The sequence below is a fragment of the Branchiostoma lanceolatum genome, chromosome 1 (genome assembly GCF_035083965.1).
Source record: "Branchiostoma lanceolatum isolate klBraLanc5 chromosome 1, klBraLanc5.hap2, whole genome shotgun sequence".
Classification (NCBI taxonomy): Eukaryota; Metazoa; Chordata; class Leptocardii; order Amphioxiformes; family Branchiostomatidae; genus Branchiostoma; species Branchiostoma lanceolatum.
The window spans coordinates 12,192,058-12,213,396 of record NC_089722.1 but is presented as its reverse complement, the minus strand read 5'-3'; the positions used below and the strand labels follow the sequence as shown (position 1 = coordinate 12,213,396).

At 44.4% G+C, this 21,339-nt stretch overlaps 2 protein-coding genes across 2 annotated transcripts; both read right to left on the bottom strand.

Annotated features, from left to right (window-relative positions):
• Window positions 1–140: 140 nt before the first annotated feature.
• Window positions 141–8,895, bottom strand: LOC136434928 (cholinesterase 1-like). The gene is made up of 6 exons (XM_066428050.1): window positions 8,720–8,895; window positions 7,852–8,101; window positions 6,621–6,782; window positions 1,885–2,928; window positions 1,387–1,553; window positions 141–822 (listed from the first exon to the last, which is right to left on the bottom strand). The coding sequence occupies exons 2-6, from the start codon at window positions 8,085–8,087 to the stop codon at window positions 677–679; spliced, it is 1,755 nt and encodes a 584-aa protein (XP_066284147.1). The 5' UTR covers window positions 8,088–8,101; window positions 8,720–8,895; the 3' UTR covers window positions 141–676.
• Window positions 8,896–10,484: 1,589 nt separating this feature from the next.
• Window positions 10,485–21,276, bottom strand: LOC136434909 (uncharacterized). The gene is made up of 7 exons (XM_066428022.1): window positions 20,886–21,276; window positions 19,074–19,239; window positions 17,850–17,906; window positions 16,722–16,756; window positions 12,829–13,011; window positions 11,591–11,788; window positions 10,485–10,836 (listed from the first exon to the last, which is right to left on the bottom strand). Exons 1-7 carry the CDS (start codon window positions 21,022–21,024, stop codon window positions 10,820–10,822), a joined length of 795 nt encoding a protein of 264 aa, XP_066284119.1. The 5' UTR covers window positions 21,025–21,276; the 3' UTR covers window positions 10,485–10,819.
• Between the last annotated feature and the right edge of the window lie 63 nt (window positions 21,277–21,339).

Below are 21,339 nucleotides of genomic sequence, written 5' to 3'. Positions count from 1 at the left end.
GTACCAGTGGTTGGTTTAGATATCATTTGTAAATAGTAGATTTGGTAGATATGTAAATAGTTTCATCAGGTTGGTAAATCTTAAATCTCTACTACTTCATGCATTATCACCGTGATACAGAGAAAAATATAGTCGTAACGTGCAAGACAGAAAGTTTAATTGTTGGTTTCCTTATCCTTAAACTTTGGAAAAAGAGTTAGATTTTTAGTCTTAAGCGGCAAGCCCCATTTCTACTACACGGTCGGTGAACGACCGTATAGCGACAAATATTTGATATGTGTGATCCTTGATTTTATAGTCGGGATATGACAAGAAGTATTCTGGCTTCTGGCGACGTTACTGGCAGATGCTCATGAGCACAGCCGCTATTTTGTTCTGAACGCAAAGTAGCGATGTAAGACGCAACCTGATTGGCTGATAGCTTCCCGGCGGTGACCTTTGTGGTTTTGCACAAAATGAGCTTGTGGAAAGCCTCTGATTGGCTGAAAGCTGTTTTGGTGGTGACGGCTTGGAACAGCAGGGCCGATGCGGGAGGTAACGTACCGAGCGAGTCGGGCCTGCTGAGGAAAGTGTTAGCCTGTTAGGCTTAGCATACTATTCACTCTATCAGGCCAATTTCTACTATTTTCTCAGCGATCCGCGGAGCCTGGTAGAGGCTAGTATCTAACTGCATCTCTTAGAGTACGACGAATATGGTCGTGATGAAACTGGTGATGTCCTTGATAACATTTATCAAGAGGGCCACAGCCAGACTCTGTCCCCAAAACGTCGCGGCCGAGCTGGATTCTACCACTGCTTGGCACTGCTCGGGATCTTCTGTTTCTGAAAACCACCATGTAGAAATAATTAACGTAAGTGGTAGAAGATAAACTCTGTGAGGTCAAATGCACAAGGTGTCGTCAGGACTAAAAGTGTTTGTTTGTATTTACACATACATGGTATCACAAAAACAAAGAAAATGAAAGTTGGCGTGTAGTCCATGTCCGTTCATTTTGGGTCGTTTCGGTTACTGCAAAAGCCTCTGATTAAAAGAGGACCGTTTATGCTGTTGTTTTGCATCGTATGGTCGTCTAGTTTATTTCAGGAATATCATCTCTCCTATGGTGGTCGTTACAAAATAACTTTGCATGCAGATTCGTTACTCTAAACTTCACAAGACACTAGTGTACATTCAATCTGTTATTAAATATCTTCAACATGTGTTAGGACAAACGAACATACGACGATTCAGGGCATGCTTTTTTAAAACGACTATGAGAAAAGTTAACCTGAAAATATGTAGAGTTTGTAACATGTTAACATGAACCTTCGGCGACGTATTGTCTTTGATATGTGACAAAAAGTTCTCAAACATGATCTTTCAGTATCATTCATGCGCAAACCCACCTGCCCTGCTGAGGAGAGCAGGTACGAAGGTGTCCCACAGGGCACACTCCTTGGCCTTCTGTCCGGTCACCATATGCATGCTGGGCGCGTCCGTGTCCAACATCAGGTAGCCTCGGCTGGACTCCGTGTAGGGGTTCCACACCGCCTCGTTGTTGTTGTTGGGGTTCCTAAGGGGAGATTAATACCTGAGTTCTCAATGGAAGCTTGCAAGATTGCAACTAAACTTGTTCAAAGACATGCATATAGAACCAAGATTTATGATGTCTGCAAATTGTAACACGATGGATCCTGCCCAAACAACAATTCTGACACTTGATAAGAACTGCAAAGCATTGTTATGATCGCATGGACTCTTTGCCAAATAGTCGGTACAAACGTGAGATGAAATAAAGATATCGACGTAAGATAGCCATTGGTTATACCTGTCACAAGATTCTAGGGCTGAATTGGACACTAATGTATAAAACTCGAAGAAAATAAGTTTGGAGATATACTCACCCGGTTTTAGCGAAGTTTGCCCAGTTCCGCATCATCCTACGAGACAGGTCGGCCTCCTCGGCGGTGTAACCCAAGGTAGTATTAAGGGGCTGCCCGAACACAAATTGTATTTCCTCGGTGTGTATCACGCCCGCCCAGTCGGGATAGGGTGAGATGGAGGACCGATGGACGAACTTGTACATGTACGCCGTCGTCCCGACTCGGGTATGAGCGCGCGCCGTGCCAAAGTTCGGGCAAACAAACAGTTGGTCTGTGACGACGGTGTCCAGGGCGTCCCGGTACATGTCATCGTCATCGGGGCGCAGCCAGTCGGTGTACTGGAAGGCGATTGCCTCCACCGCCAACTCGTTAAGACCACCCACCATCGCATTGATGTTCTGCATGAACTGGTTCCTGTCGATACTGTTCTCTGAACCAACAATGTACCCTGGAATTCCAAAGAGTATGAAGAACAGCATCCCCTCATTTGTATTGCTGCCCAGGAGGATGTCCGTATGTTTGAACTCCCCATCATTGAGGGCCTTTGCCGGGTTTTCTGGGATGAAGCTCCCGTCGATGACTGGGTAGGTCGGTGGGTAGTTGGCTACAAAGTTATCTGCATCCTGTTCCCTCAGACACGCCATCATGGCTGCTGGGCCTTGTTCAGTGGGACATCCCAGACTCCCGGCCAGAGCCTTGGTGTTGCCGTACATGTCGTCTGCAGAGTAGATCATTCCCGGAAGTGTAGACGTTCCGCTCTGCAGGATGGCGCGATCGAACACGTCTCTGCTTTCCGGAGATATCAGGTGGAGGGCGGCGCTCACCCCGCCCGCACTCTCACCGAAGATGGTGACCTTGGCGGGGTCGCCTCCGAACGCGGCGATGTTGTCCTGCAGCCACTGCAGCGCCAGCAGCTGGTCCGTCAGCCCCATGTTTCCGGGCGCGTCGTCCGTCCCGGTGTAGGCGAACCCCAGCGTGCTGAGCCGGTAGTTCATACTCACCACCAGGACTCCCTCTGTGGCGGCCAGGTACCGGCCATCGTACACATCAATGGCAGACGAACCACTGCAAACCAAGTTTGTACATGTTAGGACAACACAGAACAAGCTCTAAGTGCGTAACCCTAACGACCAAGAATTACTGTGCTGGTGTAGTCATTCTGGCTCTCAACCACTGGACCCAATTGCAAGCCAAACCATACTTCCAATTCTCCAAGTATCCTATTACACCACTTCTGTACTGCTGCCATTATGCAATATTCACATCACTGCGGAACCACACTGTTTTCCCGGAGTCCTGACGTGGCAAACCTGTTTTTATCGGCTGGCCAACTCCTCCGGTATGTTATCTGTCTACTTTGCCGATTTCTACTCTTTCCAGCCACGTCTGGAGCCTGGTAGAGGTCAGTGTTCATCAACCATTTCTACCATTTGAACTTATATAAACCAACTAGCCCGGGATATCGGGGAGCAGGCCTGAAAACAAAACGTACATCATGAAAAACAGACATGCTTGTACAATCCAGTCCACCGTGGGTAAGCCACGTGTTTGGCCGTGATTTAAGTCCTACCACGTAAAACTACTATTGGATGCCAAAGATTACCCTGGCGGCGGAAAGTTTCTTCTGCCCCGAACAGAGCCCGGCCAACCCACGGTGGACTGGATGCCAGGTTAGGAGAATCAGAGTGTATCTAGCCCCCTCACACTTGTGCGTATATCCATGTGCGCATGAGTTGCGTATCAAGATTTTTTGTTTTAGTTTAAGTTTGCGGGGAATAAGTTGTTTTCTACTTTAACGCACCGTTGTGCAGCCTGGTTATCGAACCAAATCAAAGATATTGGTTTTTCGACCGCAAACTTTACCTAAACCCCAAAAAAGTGTTAACGTTGGGTAACCTAAATTCGCGGGGTACTTAAATTCGGGATTTTTCGAAAACGGGGTATTTAGGGATATGTGCTAGATGCAACATAAGTAATACCGCTAGAAATGCAAACCTGCCAGACTTACGTATTCAGAACACTGTCTGAAAAGCTTCGATAAGCATGGATTATAAGGCGACGAGGTCAAAAACTCTCCGTCCCTTATTGGAACAGTCTGAGGACTTCGTGGGAGAATTAAACAACATGGTTGTCGGCTGGTTTATAAGAAAAATGTCACATCCGCTTCCTGCTCAACACAATTATTTACAAGACAACTTATTACAATCTCTTTTGCTAACCTGCAACTGGATTCTAAGTGTGATCAATCATCAAAACGCCTCTTTGTTGCTACAACCTACGGCACGTGTATTTTCCCGCCGCCATATTGTTAACCAGAATCCTGTTGTCAAGCAGACGACAAAGGTTTGTGAGGAACACTTTTTTGTCTAAATGCTGCGTGTGATAGTGGACTGAGGAAGATATTTTCCTCAAAGTTTGCTCCTAACACAACAAGGAACACATGGACATAGTAGTATTACCATTGCTACGGCATCCAGCTAACTTGCCATGAATAATGTAACGTTACACGTTGCCCGATGATGACGATGGGCTAGCTACGATGGGCCGACTTTGAGTGAAGTTCTACCGACTCAACACACGGGTTGTACCCGAACTGGCCTGATGTGTGCGGTACGGCCGTTTTTTCGTGTATTTTTTTTTACTTGGACACGTCTATATCCATAGCACTCTCCTCAAGCCAAGGATGGAACGAATAGCTGCTGTATAAAATGTGATTAGCGGTAAGATATTCAAGACGAATCTTCTCTCCCGAATTAATGTGCCCCCCTGTCCGACAGCACCGTAATTGTGTGTGCGGCGGACGGTAGTTTCAAGTTGAAATATTATGGTGTCAGCACGACTAGAGACAAAATCTACCATATATATGATTAGTGCAAAGATAGTACATGATACTGACAGAATAATAGAAACAAGATTGGCAACATAAAAAGATGTTGCCATGGCGACGGTGGTCTCTGTTAACGTTTTCGTTCTTAGCCCACATGCAAATAAGGACCTCGCATAAATCATATCAGTCGATCACCTTCTCTACCAAAATAACACAAGTCCAATGTATGAAAATCTTGTTTTCACAAAAAAGATATCGTACCATTTCCTCGTAAATTATGTAAATGACGCCCTCTATGCAAGATTTGTGTCTCATAGTGGCCACATTTACTCAACTTCCAAATGGTGCAAAGATCAAATCCCCATCCTTAACCACTGTGGATTTATAGTATTTTGGCATTAATCATGCAAATTAAGTATCAATTTGCATAATTGATATCTATCGATATCTATTTCTTTCTCAGTTACATATGTCATGTGTTTGAGAGTCCTATAATAGAATTCAGCTGATTTATCAACTGTCCTCATTAACTATGCAAATCAGATATTGATTTGCATAATTTGCATATAATTATGTAAATCATCACTTAAGCTATCTACACACCAAAAATTATGATGATCCGTCATCCCCTTCTTGCGTTATTCTCTTTCAAAGTTTGAGTCAAAATCAGCTCCTGCAGTTCCAAAAAAGCCGCCAGGGGGTCCAAATCTACTAGACATATTTTCCTAACAAAGAGCTATCCACCACTTAAAAATCATGCCTACAGCATGTTCAGAAGACGAGATTTGAAAAGTGAAAGTTCCCCTGCAGTACCACAGAAAGTCGCTGGGGGGCCCAAAATCCAATCATTTCAAGGTCTCCCACAGACCTACCCACCTACAAAATATGAAGACAATACATCCAGGCATTCTTGAGTTATCATCCCATTGACTTTCACATTCCTGTACAATTCCTAGAATTCTTGCAATCTGCACACAATATAGTAAAAATTTGGCTCGCCCCTGAGGCGTCGCCAAAAAAGGATGGTTTATTGTTCTGCTAGATTGATTTCAGTCAACCATTATCGGAAAAATCCCGAATTTAGGTTACCCAACGTTAATACTCAACTCATGCGGACTTGCATATACGCACAAGTGTTAGAGGGGCTTTTATCATTTTATTATTGATTTTTGGTAGCAGAGAGCTCTCGATGCCCCTGTTACACTTATGCGTATAAGCACAGTTCCGCGTGAGTTCCGTATTATTTTGACAATACGCAGTTCTACGTACGCTGAAAATATCAAACTTCTTGAGTTATGCGCGGCGCACATATAGCGTTTGAATAACGAAATCAGCGCATCCATTGTGTATGATTTGCATGAAGTGCGCAATACTATTGTCCTTCCAGCGAATACCTGCGTACCAAGTGCGTATGCTGAGCGTATTCCGGACGCACACAACGTCTGCCGACCGCATGCCTGATGCACTTTCCGACTAATGCTAATCTAGTTACGAGCGTATTTTGTTGCATTGATATAAATAGTTACTTAAACTGTAATGGCAAGACACCTCCACAACTGAAGGGATTTTTGTATATGTGTAACAGGGACACTGGATTTACTTTTGGAACACGCTATGGCAATTAGATCCATTATCTACCCTATGTATTTGGTTGCGTCAATATCGGTAGTTACGTTAACTGTTATTTGAAGACGCCTCCAAAAGTGACGACAAGTAGGACTTTTGTGTGTGTGTGGGGGGGGGGGGGCATGGGCACTGAAGTTGTGTGGGGCATTTCAATGATTATTTCTAAAAGTTATGTACACTATCAAGGTTTAATGTTTGTTCCCTCTCTGTCGACTCTCCATCTTCCATCAGCTTAGTTCAATGCCTAGAAGTGGTTAACTATGGCCTTGCATTGAACAAACCCGATCAATGAAAAATTACATACGTTGTGAAGGCACCGCCGTGGATCCAGACCATGACGGTTGATCCGGTGGGGACGGGGGTCGGCTGCCACACGTTCAGGTACAGACAGTCCTCGCTCAGCGGCGTGTTGATCTGTAATCCCGACACACCGGAGTCACTGACCTGAATGCAGGCGTTTGGTTTCCTGGAGAATGAATTATGACATCGGATTAGCCGCATGTCACCACTCGTTCTAGCTATTTGCAAACACAGGTGGTCCCGTGGTTAGGGTAGTTGACTTATAATCTAAAGGTTCTGGGTTCGAATCCCTAGCAGGCCCCAATGTTGTGCCCTTGGGAAAGGCACTTAACACATATTTCCTGACTCGACTCGTGAAAATGAGTACATAGCTTCAGTTATGGACGCTCTCTTGGATAAGACGTAAAACTGGAGGTCCTGTGTTTGAGGAAAGCCACACCCCAAACACTTTAAAGAACCCACCACACTTATCGAACTTGACCAGAGGTCCTTCCCCGTGTGAGTGGATCAAACCTTACAGTCTGATCTTACGCAGCTTATACTTACTGCAAAAAAACAACCTGGCGTGTTAAGTCTAAACGTCAAAACCGGGTATGCGAAACAAACAAAAACACCGGCTGTCTAAGCGACGCCACTCCTAAGCGACCACCACGTGGCATGTACATGTAGCGTGTGTGGTGTAACGGTTAACAACACCGCGCTTTTGATCAGAAGGTCGGGGGTTTGATATCACGGTTCTGCCGGTGCTGCTGATTTCGAATTTCCGTCTCGTACGTTAGCGGTCGTTGCCAATCAAAACGGTCGATGCCTATGGCATCTCGCCGAACGGTGTAGACGTTCCTTATCAGCACCGTGATGTTTCGTGTGGCCGTAGAGGATTTTTGAGCTTGATGATCAGGGTTTCTGAACCGGATTCGAACCCGAGCTGATGTACTTTCTTCTTCACTAAAGTTTTTGACATTTTTCACGACACTGTCGTACATTTGGAATTGAAAGGTTGCTTTTTAAAAAGTTTTATACATTTTCGCCCCCGGAAATTTATGATACGCTTGGATCATGATGGCATCGATCAGTCAGCGATATGGCAACGACCGTTTTCGAGACGGAAACTCGCGTGCACTGGTTTGATCGCAGTCATTAGGAAGGATCGAAGAAGCGATATAGTAATAGTCCTATATAGTTTATACAATTTGAGACGACGCCGTATCATCATTTTAGAGTGTCTCGCGCCATACCTCGTCGCGTCGTAGACCCCGTCCCAGGGCTGCAGGCGCTCCGCCCGCCGGAACCGCCGCTCCCCTACGGGCGGGTGTGCGAACGGGATCCCCAGGAAGCTGTTGACTGTCGTCCCGCTCACGTCCTGCTCCAGCCCAACCACGCGCCCCGCCGGGGCCGTGACGTCAGCCGCCGCCTGGACCTCCACAGGGCCGACCACACCGGCTATCACCGCGACTAGGGTCCACAAGAACATGGCGTACGATTGAACTGTGAACCGGGAAGCAAAGTTAGAATCATGGATGACAGAAATCTTGATCTGTCCCGAAATCTGATTTCTTCCCGCCGAAATCTTATCCGTCCCGAAATTCATTTCGAACAGAACGAGGCGGAAAACACCACGGCTAGGACCCACATGGCGTAAGATTGAACTGTAAACAGAAAGCGAAGTAAGAATCATGAATGACAGGAATTTAGCTCTGTCCCTAAATCTGATTTCTTTTCCCCGAAACTAAGACCTATGAACGACCCCATAACACAGCTAGACTGTGCACATTTGGAGCTATGACCACCAGAAACATTACACTTAAGCGTGTCTATAGCATTCCTGTAATCATTCAGTAAACGGTATTAAAGTATGGAGAATTTGGATAGAGAAATTCTAGATATTTCAGGTTGTTCTGGTTTGATTTGGTTCCCGATCTAACACTCCCTCCACCAAGACCAAAGGGCAATGAAATTCACTCATGAATATTCATGTTTGAATAATCATCAGCTACCGATGAAGACATTACGTTTCGTCTCAGGCAGTACCCTTCGAGTTCAACTGAAGAAGAGAAAAAAAGGAGAGGAAGAAGAATGAATATGTCACAGATACAACACTCTTACCTGTATTCTTACACGATATGTAGTTGTTTCCTTCGGTGCGCGGTAAGCATGAGTCCGTGCCACTCACGGTGTGTGTGATCAGCAGCACCAACGTGTGCTATTCATGCGCCAGGAGATGTTGGGGAGATCAAATAACCTCCACTTAAAGGAGTCATGACAGGCCATGACAGGAACCATGCATACGTCCGCGCGGACGTATGGGCCAGCAGCCAATAGTTGCTCGTCAGGAGTGGTGACCTATAGGTCGGATATGTCACCAAGAGCGGAATTTGGGCATCGCTACTCTACAGTGTACACTTTTTTTCAGTTAGGAAGTGTCAGTAACTACAGATAATGGCAAAAAGGCCAAGCCTGCAGCCGTCACCCTCCTTCTGCCTCTCCTCCAAAGCATCCAATTTGTCTTGACTTCAGTATACTTAGCCTCTACCAGGCTTCGCGGGATGGCTGGAAAAATAGTAGAAATTGGCCGTAATAGAGTGAATAGCTAACTCCCTTGGCACACTATTCACTCTATTACGGCCAATTTCTACTATTTTTCCAGCCATCCCGCGGAGCCTGGTAGAGGCTAAGTATACTTACATTAAGTTATCCAGTGAAGCGTGCGTTAACCCTGTTTGTAGCAAACTTTGGGTGGGGCTACATTGTTTGGGTGTGTCAAGGTTGGGTGTATACATACGCTATTCAGAGCCAGCGGTCCGAGATAGCTGCATACAAAAGAGCCATATTTGCATTTCAAACATGTACAGGCTTGCAAAGTTTCCCCCAAATGTCGAGTGTTCTCAGTCGTGTCTTATTCACCTGAATAAAACCTTATTCACGCGCGAATCGTTCTTTGGCGTCCCTTTTACACCTCAGCCGACTCCACGAGGCGTTTTGTTATGGTGGTGGCGGGGCTTATTTACATGATTAGTACAGAAACTTCATATTTCTTTTGTGGTAAATACTTCATATTGGACATATAACTAGCTTGAATAAACAACAGTTCCATACTTCCTTTATCAATGCAAGGGATCATACCCTGCATTTTCTCGAAAATGTTCCCTTTCTAGTTGCACCTGTTGCTGTCAACAACGTGTACAGTTTGTATACACAAAATTGAATTTAGAAATTCATCACCCCGAAGTTCCCATCTTCACCAACTCTTAGTATTAAACCTCTCCCGCAGAGCCGTATATTGGAAGCAGTGGTTAACAAAGTTCTTCGTACACAACCAAATTAAATGTTCTTCCCCTGCGATGTTACGGTGGACCGGCTGCCACCTTCAACCTTTGTCTGTGAACAAAGAAGTTGATTAACCAGAGTTACCAACCCGATGACACTATTCACCTGTATGTTAGCACCAGTGCACCTCCCAGTAGCTCGAAGGTTAAAACGATATTTCAGGTCAAGTCAAGACGAGATTCGTGATCTTAAGTTTTTTCGCCCTTCTGTGAGTTAATCTCCAAGCAGACGTAAGGATCCGAGAAAAGAGCACTAAATGTTGCAAAAACAGACGTAAAACACTGAGAATGAGCCGGATCCTTACATCTGCTTGGAGATCACTGTGAGCTGCATGTACGTCGGACGCTGGTTCAATGAGTAGCGTGCGTGGATTTATCTCCAAGCAGATGTTTTGAGGCTTAATCGTCACTTTTTCCTAGCTGAGGAGACGGTTTGTCACGATCATAGAAACGGACAGCTTGGAAAACGTAACCATCAGCCTCCCAATATCTGCTTGGAGATTGCGTGTGGACAACTACAACATAACAGATCACAGACACTGCAGTTGGTCCCCGGCAGTTTAATGGTAGTCTAATTCTAAGGATCGGATTCGCATTACTTCTGTCAGTAATGTTAACCACCTCAGTGATGATTTATGTTTTGCGCTTGGACAACAAAACGTTTCCACAACTTCTTCAGAATGACTCTGGTTCATTTTTTGCTAATATATAACCTGCCAGTACATCCGTGGGTTGAGGCTAACTTTTCTACATGTTCTAAGCACCAGTGTGACGGTTCATGTCGTGTGGTGCTCGTGCTGCTGTTCTGCACAGGAGATGCGATTCCGCCAGTCCCGCTAGGTGCGCTGCTTCCGCTGCGCTTCTCACTCAGCGGCCAAAATTATATTGGCGGAGGACCTGAAACAGGGGACTCATTTTTAGTCTGGATAATTGACTAGTATGTGGACACAAGGATGTTTCAAGGATGTCATCTGAGGTTTAGCACCTGTATTGCCGTCCCTTTCACATTGTCTGTGATAAACTCAAATAAAGAAATAAGAGCATGTGCACGATTAATTTAGCTCCCTTTGAATCCTGAGATTGCACTGGGTTCAATGCCCAGCGTGGCCGAGTCATACCATGTACCAAAGACTTGAAAAAAATACTGCTCTCTCTGCCTAGCACCTTTAGGAAGGAGTATGGGTGTTCAGCACACACCACTACCATTGGACTAGCCCCCTGTAGTGCTTGCACAAATGTGCACAACGGCTATAGAAATAGAAATGGGCCTTAACCTGTCATTGCATGTACAGTAATAAACACATTTACCAAACTGCAAGCGACTTTGCAAATGTAAGTGACCATTTCTTTTTTTACTCAGTTCCATAGATCTATTCGGCTACATGTCATCATCCGAAATGACGGGCTCCATTTGCCATTTCAGATGGTGACGTAAACCCGGCGGCCCCGTGTATGAGGGAGCTTCAGACACCAAACCTCTGCACACCGTATCGAAAAGAGGGATAACCGGTGTGCTTGGCTTAATACACGAGCCATAGGGAAGCCGCATTGCACTACTAGCTGACGAAAAAAAAAGAGTCATGCTTCGTCCTCAGTCTGAGGTCGACCGGAAAAAAAGAACAAGGGTAATATTGAAGATAGTGGATCTTACAGACGATGGGGATCCCTGCAATGCCTGTGGCTGCATGAATCCAGTCGCCGTTCAAACACGACATGTCATGGTCGCCCTCTAGCGGTTCTGTCGTGTCTATGCATTCGAAGAAGCAAATGTCCCCGGTGATGTAGGGTGCTTGGCAGCTCTCGCCCTTCATGGTGACTCCCGCGTTCAGAGTTGGCTCCGGGCAGTTCTCTGGGGAGAAGAATGTATTCTTGTGTATTACACATTGATGTAGATACCAGCAATGGTTGGTGTTAGATCTAGGGTCCAGGAACTCTTCTCTGAAGATGGCATGCTTATGTCGGCAAGAACCAATACAATCAATATTTCAGTCATTGACTATGACACTACGTACATGTCTAACATTCAGCACATAGGAGCCTGGGCGCCGTCCTAGTTAGTTTACCGGGCTTCCTATACGAGCGAGTACGAGAGGCCCGGTGGTAACTAAGACGGTACCCAGGCGAAGCCATAGCATTCTATTGGGAAAAAGTAGCCTGAGTACCAGCCTCCGTAGTGACCGCTGGCTCAAAAAAAATTCGCTTGCTAACCGTGGTTAGCAACCGAATTTTTTTGAGCCAGCGGTCACTGCGGAGGCTGGTACTCAGGCTAGGGAAAAAGAGACGCAGATCTCGATGTGCACACTGAGAGAAGGGGTTACATATTGAAATCATCTCCAAGCAGACGTAGGGTTCGGCTCAGTGTTTTACGCCTATTTATGTGGCGTTTTGCTTTTTTTTTAGTCGTCACCTGCTCCTATTGGCGAAGAGTTAAAAACGCGAACAGCTAGAAAGACGTATAAAACGCGACAGAACACACGTAAAACTCTGAGCCAGATCCTATAGAAGATCCGTTAAGGACCGTGGATACAATGTCTGGAGCATTCTACCATCAAACACACAATTCTGAATAATGAATAACCAGAACGGACGGACATGGACATTACACCAACTTTCACTCTGTTAATATTCTCCAAGCAGAGGTTTCGGTCGAGTGGGCTCGGAGTGCCCGGGACTGTCCAGAGGAGAGAAACGTTTAAAATCCCGGACACTCCCGACATCTACTCACCTCCCAAATATCATGAAGATCCATCCACAGCTTCTTGAGTGATGGCTTATTACAAACAAACAAACAAACAAACAAACACAGTCCATCACACACGGAAACTAAAACATAACCTTCTGGCGAATGTAACAAAGAATAAAAAAAACAAATGTCTTCGGGGAGATTACCCTTGCATTCCATGAAGGGTCCGTGCCAATCTCCGTCCAGACAGGTCGAGGTAGCAGAGGAACTGGTCCCCTCATACATGTGGTACCCCGGCGCGCATGCGTAGCTGCATACCTCCTGTTGGTCGTAGGGTGCGTCACATCCGGAGATGACGGTGTTATTCGCAGTCGGCGGCTCATCGCATGCTGGGAAATCAAGAAGGATGTTACTCACGTTAGACGTTCATCTTTTTGTTGTTTTCTACCTCCATGAGAAATAGAGGTATTGTTTTGGATGTGTATGTATGTATGTATGTATGTATGTGTGTGTATGTGTGTGTGTATGTGTGTGATTCCGGATGTGCCTGTGGTAGCATAACTTCAGAAGGTCTGGATAGAGAGTGGTAGTATTTGGTGTGTGGGAAGGTCTTGGGAAGCTTCGGCTGTCCTTGGTACTGAAACTAACCTTCCAGTTTTTGTATCTTTTGTCCAGGACATGCTACGGCTTTGATCTTTTTGGACCGCTTTTGATGTCAGCAAGAAGTGATGTAGGTTTGTACTCCCTATAGCTAGCAGCTTGTTCTGGTACTTCAGGGGCATTTTGTTACAATATCTTAAAGAGGATAACTGAACAAAGGAACGATGGATTTCCATGATATGTACTTAGCATGCAGGTAGCTTAGACAGAGCTATACACAATGAGATGGAAATTATGTGAAGTAGGATGTAATTTACATCATTATTTAGGAAATTATACAATTCCATTGTTTTCTACTACAGGACTTTAATACATTTAATATATGTAATTCATGGCAGTTAGCATCAACAGATACCAGTTATGTAAACCGTGTTTAATTTGAATAATTAATGCCAACGTGCCATAATTCATCTAAAGGGTAAATAGCAGGAAATCCATAATACTTTTGACATGTGAAGTTAGTTAAGGGTGTACATAACATGAACATAGATTATGTAAATGTGTCGGTCATTTGCATACTTAAAATATTTCATGGGGGTATGAGGTCTCTAAACTCTTGTTTTTCTTTGCTCCACCTCCGCCGGTCGCACTAGATCTTTCATTTGGGTGTTGCGTAGCCTCCTTAGCATGCTCTAAACACCTTTAGGCGTAACAGACCAGTTTTGTACAATAGGACCTGAATAGGTGCAAGCTGCGCATGGAGGTTTGATCCACTCACACCTGGATGGACCCCTACCCTCCTCGATAAGTGTGGTGGGTTCTTTGACGTGCTCGATGCGTGGCTCTTCTCAAACACGGAAGCTCCATCACTATGCTTAATATGAGAGGACGTCACTAACCGAAATGGAAGTAAGGTACTCATTTTCAACTGAGTCCAGTGAGAAAATGAGTCTGCCTTTCCAAAGGGAAACACTTAGGCATGTCAGAATGTCTTATCATATGTTGTTCATGCTCGGATATTTTCATGCCGCATGTATCCATACTTTCCAACTTTTCTCTCATGTATACCTACATATATACATGTAATTTACACGTGTTTTATTCATACATGGATTGTACATATGATGAAGAATGATGGTAAAAAGAAGGAATGAAAAAAAAACAAGTAGAAGGATCAATCACATAATGAATGAAGACTATACTGGTAGGTGGGTAGGTCTTTGTGAGACCTTGAAATGATTGGATTTTAGGCCCCCTAGAGACTTTCTATGGTACTGCAGGGGAACGTTCGCTTTTGAAATCTTGTGTACTTTACATGCTATGGTCATATTTTTTTAGTGGTGTATAGTTCTTTGTTGGGAAAATAGGTCCTGTAGATTTGGACCCCCTAGCGTTTTTTTGGGGGGAACTGCAGGAGCTGATTTTGTTTCAAATCTTGAAAGAGAATAACGCAAGAAGGGACTGACGGATCGTCGTGATTTTGGTATGTAGATAGCTCAATTGATCATTTAAATAACCATATGCCAAATATGCAAATCAACATCTTATTTGCATTTGCACGTGGGCTAAATGACGAACATTAGCGTCTTTTTACGTTGCCAATCTTTTTGTGTTTTTTCTGATACACAAGCAGCATCATATCATCAATCAACAGTGTTTTCAGACAAAATTGTGTAGTTTGTTTAAGTTGTGCACCATATTTGAAGTGGATATTTGCATCAATGGTCCACCATGCCAGTGTTTATCACACAAGTCAAAAAGTTGTATAGAAGTTACAGAGGTCAAAAAGTCTACTGAAGCCTTTTACGATTCAAGAATTGAATAATTGTCGTTCAAATGGTAGCCGTTGCTGCACTATGAAAGGCAGATGGCAAATCTAAATGCTTGTTGGTCACATACAGTCAGCCGTCCGGGATGAGTATTGTGGAATGGGTATTACAAGTAATGCTGGGAAGTATAAAAACCCTCCTCTGAAGATCAATATACCATATATCAACCATGACACCGTCGCTGTTGGGTTGTGTGTGTGTATGTGTTTGTGTGTTTGTGTGTGTAGACACCGGTGTGTAGTAAGCGCGTTTGATGGACATCTGATAAACAGATTTGTCGTCTGATATCCGTTACGGTAGAAATCAATGCCACTGATATGACGACAAAGATGAATGGCGACTGGCACGGAAATGCGCGCATGCCAGCGCCGAGCGAAAAGAGCTAGCCAGAAATAGCTTATCTCCAAGCAGACGCGTACTCTGTTTGTTTTAGTACAAGTTACAACTACACATCTTATGCTGACGAAATCACGCTTCAAGCAGCCCTTCCACTGGTTATCCCCGTAGGGTGGAGGCTTGATAAGGCCCTGACAGCGCAAGATGGTGTAACATAGGCTACTAAAATGTCAGCCCGATCAACGGACAAAACTGGGATATTAGGAAACTACACCTAAGCCATGCATGGTTCGTTATTGGAATTCACTACTAGTACTATATCATGAAATGTGGCAGCATGCAGCCTCTACACCGGATAGCTTAAGATTAATTTATTCTTTTATTTGTGAAGGGTGAGTGTGGGAAGTATTTCGACTAAATAACAACATGTGAAACTTAAGCTTGTGCTACACCCAAGTAAATGCACCGGCCATGCCAGCGGACTTATGCCCCTTTCCACTAGTCGTCGATTGCTGATGAGCGACCGTGCAGTGACCAAAGCTGGCTTTGGGTATAACCCCTAGTTTCTTTATCTATAAAATTGGTTGAGCGAATGTTTGGTCGCTCAGCAGTCGCCGCACGGTCGCAGCCTCTAGTGGAAAGGCCACACAACACATACAATTAGGTGTAGCGGTGTCGCCGGCTGTGTCGCCAGCATGTCCTATGTCTACCCGGACCTGGTTCCACCTTGTCAACATTGGCCCTCTAGCCAACTCCTGGTCGGGACGTGCAGGCAGCTCTCCTGTCAATCATCCTCACTAATCATAATATCTGACTTTTTACCGGTGTGGTGCAATTGTTTGTCACACGTAGTGAAAAGGGTGATGAAATCAGAGGCAGGGTTGGGGCAGACCAGTCAAGAGTCGGCTTCTTTTATTTATGTTCTCGTTCTATAGCGATGCTACTTGTAGTGGGAGAGAAATCTGTCATAGGTTACAGACGCTACAGTTGAACCTCCTTGCCACCAGAGGCGCGACCGCGCCGCGACCAAGGATTTTACTGATCGCTCAACGCATTTTATAGATAAACAACGAATGCTTTAACGTTTTCTGTGTTTTGCTGTTTTTTAAATCATACTTTTACATCTCGTATTACATTCAAAGTATGTATCCAATTTTGGTCGCTGTACGGTCGCGCAGCGATCGCCGCCTAGTAGAATGAGGGCTTTATAGATTGACCCTACAGTTAGCTTGAGCAGAGGATACTACGGGGCGGGTGAGAGCAGGATAGGAATAATGTGTTGGTTTATTGTACAAAGAACAGACTGGTATTGTACATGCGCTAGTTTTACTTACTTGGTGCGTGCATACAGATGAAGGGCAGTTGGGACCTGAGCAGAAATAACAAAAGTTAGAAACAAACTAGCCCTCTTAGTAGCCTCCATGGCAGGCTGACTGGACTTGGGGGGGGGGGGGTGGGGGTGGTGATGACTACTTTTTGTACTGGGTCGTTTGTGCAGCCAGTCCGTAACCATTAGGTCTTATGGTTACGGGATGGCTGCATAAACGACCCAGTACGAAAAGAAGTCATCAGAAAAAAGTGTATCATTAGGCCCAGAGAGCCTGCGATGGAGGCTACCTTCTTTTGGGGATATACATAGTTCTAATGCACTAGGTTTTTTTGTGTGTGTGTGGCTGCGCGGTTTTGCAACTCACAGACTTGGATGCCCCTTTCACCCATGTACAGTTACATGTATGTGGAGTCGCATTTCATTAGTTTCTCATGCGAACTATATGATACAAGGCAATAGAACTCATATGCCATTAGTAAAAAAAGTTTTAAAAAGATTTTAAAAATAAGCCCGACTCGAAGATGTTGAGAAGAGAAACTTCAAACAGCTGAATTCTGAGAATTGGTGACGTTACGCGTTCATGATTGACATCAGTGCATACAGCTAAACAGAGTTTGTTTGTAGTGGCAACCAGTCAATTTTAAAAACAAGCACATCACTCAGATATAGTTCGGCGAATGATTTGTGAAGAAGAACGAGTAAACACCGGTCACTATGTCGTAAGATGTTGACAATTTCGAACTATATTCTCATCTTAAATCCTCAAATATTTACTTCGTGATAAATACACAATAAAGTTTCCCAGAACGTGTGTTAAGTACTGTACTAGAATATCATCTCTACAACTGATCTAATCTTGCTGAGTATATCATTAAAAGTTTTTGGTCTTTTCAAACAAATTCAAAGTGACTAGTCTACACAATATCATAGTTCACATTACGCCCGCCCCATTTAAAGATTATGCGATATGGCTTGAGACCGAATTTTACGATTAACAATTCAACAATGATTAGATATTATGTTATTGATATGCCAACGGACCGGGTCATACCGCCGGTGAACAGAAATGGTAAACAGATACGTTAGATGTAACCGTTTGATATCACAAAATATAAACAACATGTCACTCAACTCTGCTGACGACTCTTTTGTGCTGCAGTCTTCCTCGGTTTCCCGACTGATCCAGGCGCTACGCAAGGAAACACCAGTTAGTAGTCGGTATTTAGTCCATAAATCACGTGTTTTTACATTCAGAACACAGCTACACATATCACATATGCTGTTGTCTATCTGGTTTAGTTTCTGAGAGGCCAACATTTATATGACATGAACATGGTAAGTAAAAGCGCAATTAACATCTGCACTACAGCTTCGGCTATGGCTAAACAGTTCTATACGAGAATGACAGTCTCTGCCATATATTCCACACCTGTAAGCCTATAAACATGAACATAACGATCTTACAAAGATATGAATATTCAAAAGATTGTAGACCTGATAAGAACATGTCTGCTGTAAGGAAAATCAATAAAGTGCATGCGTTTATCAGTTTCTCTATACGGTATCATACGCCGATGCTGATATTGCTATATTACCATATCATATATACCAGCCTGACATGTTAACCACGGTCAAGTTAGGTATACCACATCGTCATTTTGAGCGTTGCTCGACTAATTCACAATTAAGAAGGGTGATGACATCGATCATCTGACCCAACGACTGTTTCCAGTTAACCTGTTTTATGTATTGATCAAGAGATATTGATATAGAAAGTAGATTCCCTTACTTTAAACATATGCGTAGCACTGAAAAATTGATATTCTCGTGCATTTTGACAAACAGACTGTAGCTTCACTCGTACAATCGTACACTTTTTTCACAATTGTCAAGAAGCGAGAAGAAGCCGAACTTGCATGGCAGATTGCGATACTCGTGTATGTTTGTAAACATGTCTTTGTTTTGAACTGTACTTAGCTTGGTTTTGTTGGGCAAAAATGTACAATAAGGTCGCAGCTGATTGATGATATATCCTGTTTAACTGTTGACGTCTTATACCTGTAACGCTCACTAAAGGTGTCAGTTTCACGGGCCATGTGTGTGTGTGTGTTTCTTTATTCTATTCAAATGTAGAGACAGTTACAGACAAAGAGATGAAGCACTCAACCTATATTAAAGTCTCTCAGTATCAAAGTGTGTGTGTGTGTGTGTGTGTGTGTATGTGTGTATGCGTGTGCGTGTGTGTGTGTGTGTGTGTGTGTGTGTGTGTGTGTGTGTGTGTGTGTGTGTGTGTGTGTGTGTGTGTGTGTGTGTGTGTGTTGTCTTGATTTTTTTCCTGTAAACTAACTGCACTCACACTGTTCTGTAGAAGAAGTCAGCGGCGTGCTCGTCATGACAGTCGGGCACGGCCAGCCGGCCGTCCTGCGCCGCGCACTGAGCGGCGGCGTCCGAGTAAGTCGCTATCGTGTCCCCTGAGAAGTAGTAACAGTGCCCTTCGAACTCTTCGTAATGGTCCGGACATCCTAAAAAAAGAAATGAATAAGAGACAAAAACAGCAAAAGAGGTTTAGTACAACTGTAAGGTACTGTCATACATGTAAACCAGGCAAGCGTATAATCATCCACGCCCCCTTTCCAATATAGGATGCGACCGCGTTGCGACCGCTGAGCGACCAAAAGTTTCAACCGGACAGATTCCTCCAGGAATTTCATAAACAAAGAACGACATTCTTTTACGTTTTGTGTTTTAAATCACACGTTTGTATCTTGCATCATCATCCAATTATGAAAATCAAATTCAATTTAATTTTTGGTCTCCGTCTAGATGAAAGGGTAAACAGATCGATCGAGCACTTTGCCATTTTCCCAGCCTATTGGGCATTCTGAAACCTAAGAAAAAATGCACTTTGAATTTGGAGTTACTCAAGTACTGTAAATCGTTAAATGTTTGCAGTGGTTTTATTTTCACGGTGTTCGAGTCGATCTTCCTATCGTGAATTCATGGCATCGCGAATATGCGTTTCTCTCTCCCTGCTGCCTAACTCCGTAAACATTGGGGAATCGGGTGCCAAACGGCTACTTCAGTGTGCTAAAGGTTAAAACACCGCGAAATCATCCCTACCCTCCTTTTTCGAAATTAATTCTCTGCGAAAATAAATGAATTCACAGTATATCTATATACATTATTAACTAGATAAAGGTCTGATGGTGTATCGGTAAGGGTGTGTAAAACGTCGTAAGCTGTGTCTAGTGACAACTTTCCAAATTTGCAGCGATAGTCTACGTGGCAGTCCATGACGTCATACAGACTGGGAGTGTCCTAGTCCACACAGTTTATAGCCTCCTGTGCAGACCCTCTGGGTGGGTGGCGGGTTTCTATGGCTTTGTTTGCGTTTCTGTGCTGTTTTCTGATCGCTCGAGCTCGCCAGGTCTAATATGGCTGTGAATATGGCTATCAAAACGGTTCGGTTTACCAGCCCTAGGCGCGGAGCCATAGAAAACCACCAGCCACCCCAAAAGTCTGCACAGGACCTGTACATTTTCTAATCTTTTACAAAGTCCGGCTGAAATTCATGCAGGCTGTACAACTTTCTGGTATTTACCAAAAACCCTCTAGTTGCTGATAAGAATAGCAGTTATCGGTCAAAATAAGCTGAATAGTTTTTCACCTGCCAGATAAGGTCCGGGTGGCTAGCCTCCTGTCAAGCCCCCACCGGACGTTTTTTTCTTCAATCAAAAACTACGCGCATTTTTCTTATAGCTGTGGATTTTCTGTTTGCTTGACAATGTGTGATCGCTGTCCGATTTCAGACGGACATCGGATCTGTAGCCGGTAGCTAGCACAAAACTGCGCGTAGCTGAAACAAAAACGTCTGGCGCCCTGCATATGAGGCCAACCGGACCTCCCACCCGAAGTCCCCCTAACAAATCATTCTACCTAGAGATATCAACACATAGTTTTTGTTTGAATACCTCTTGGGCTACAGATCATTCTCAGTCGCTGACGAAAGGTAGTGAATGCTACCTGAAACGTCTAACCGTTTACAAAATCTATCCGATTGCCTGAGTATCTGTCTTGTATCTTATTCCCTGGAGATCTAACCTCCTTCATCGACGAATTCTACTTATAATTAATCCATGGGAAAAAACATTAGATGTTTGACTCTAACCGTGTACATGTTCCTCCTGATGTTCGTCATCGTGGTGTCCGTGGTCGTCATCCTCGTGCGAGTCGTCTGCACAGACCGGGCGGGGACCAAACAGCCCGACGGCCGCCAGGAGAAGAACACCGACCGCAAGACGGGACATCGCTTCTGTTACTGACTGTTGGGACGCGCTTACAAGACTTCGGTAGATAAAGGACACTTCTTGCACAGTTATTGCCGGGAAAGACGGTAGTAAAAGTTTCTGAAGTGGAGAATTGAAGACAATAGGGACAACTCTCTGTTCTAAAACTTTACCCGATGTCTTCTGGAACAAAGCTCCAGAGATACTTGATAAGAAGAGAGATTGCCACGTATCGTATCCTGTCTGGCACCAGGCCGGGTGTGACGTCTTCACATCTGTCAATTAAACTGGGTTAGGTTGCATATGAGTGATATGACTGTGAAGTTGTTTGATGTC

Bases quoted from the DNA above. Each gene is read 5' to 3' on its own strand.
- LOC136434909 (XM_066428022.1), bottom strand. From the start codon at position 21,024: ATGTCCCGTCTTGCGGTCGGTGTTCTTCTCCTGGCGGCCGTCGGGCTG. The intron at 16,757-17,849 runs GTTGAGTGACAT...ATTTCTGCTCAG, and splicing joins ACAAAAGAGTCGTCAGCAGA to GTCCCAACTGCCCTTCATCT. The intron at 11,789-12,828 runs GTAATCTCCCCG...TCTTCTCCCCAG, and splicing joins ACCCTTCATGGAATGCAAGG to AGAACTGCCCGGAGCCAACT.
- LOC136434928 (XM_066428050.1), bottom strand. From the start codon at position 8,087: ATGTTCTTGTGGACCCTAGTCGCGGTGATAGCCGGTGTGGTCGGCCCT. The intron at 1,554-1,884 runs GTGAGTATATCT...ATCTCCCCTTAG, and splicing joins GCAAACTTCGCTAAAACCGG to GAACCCCAACAACAACAACG. The intron at 823-1,386 runs GTGGGTTTGCGC...GGTGGTTTTCAG, and splicing joins TGCTCTCCTCAGCAGGGCAG to AAACAGAAGATCCCGAGCAG.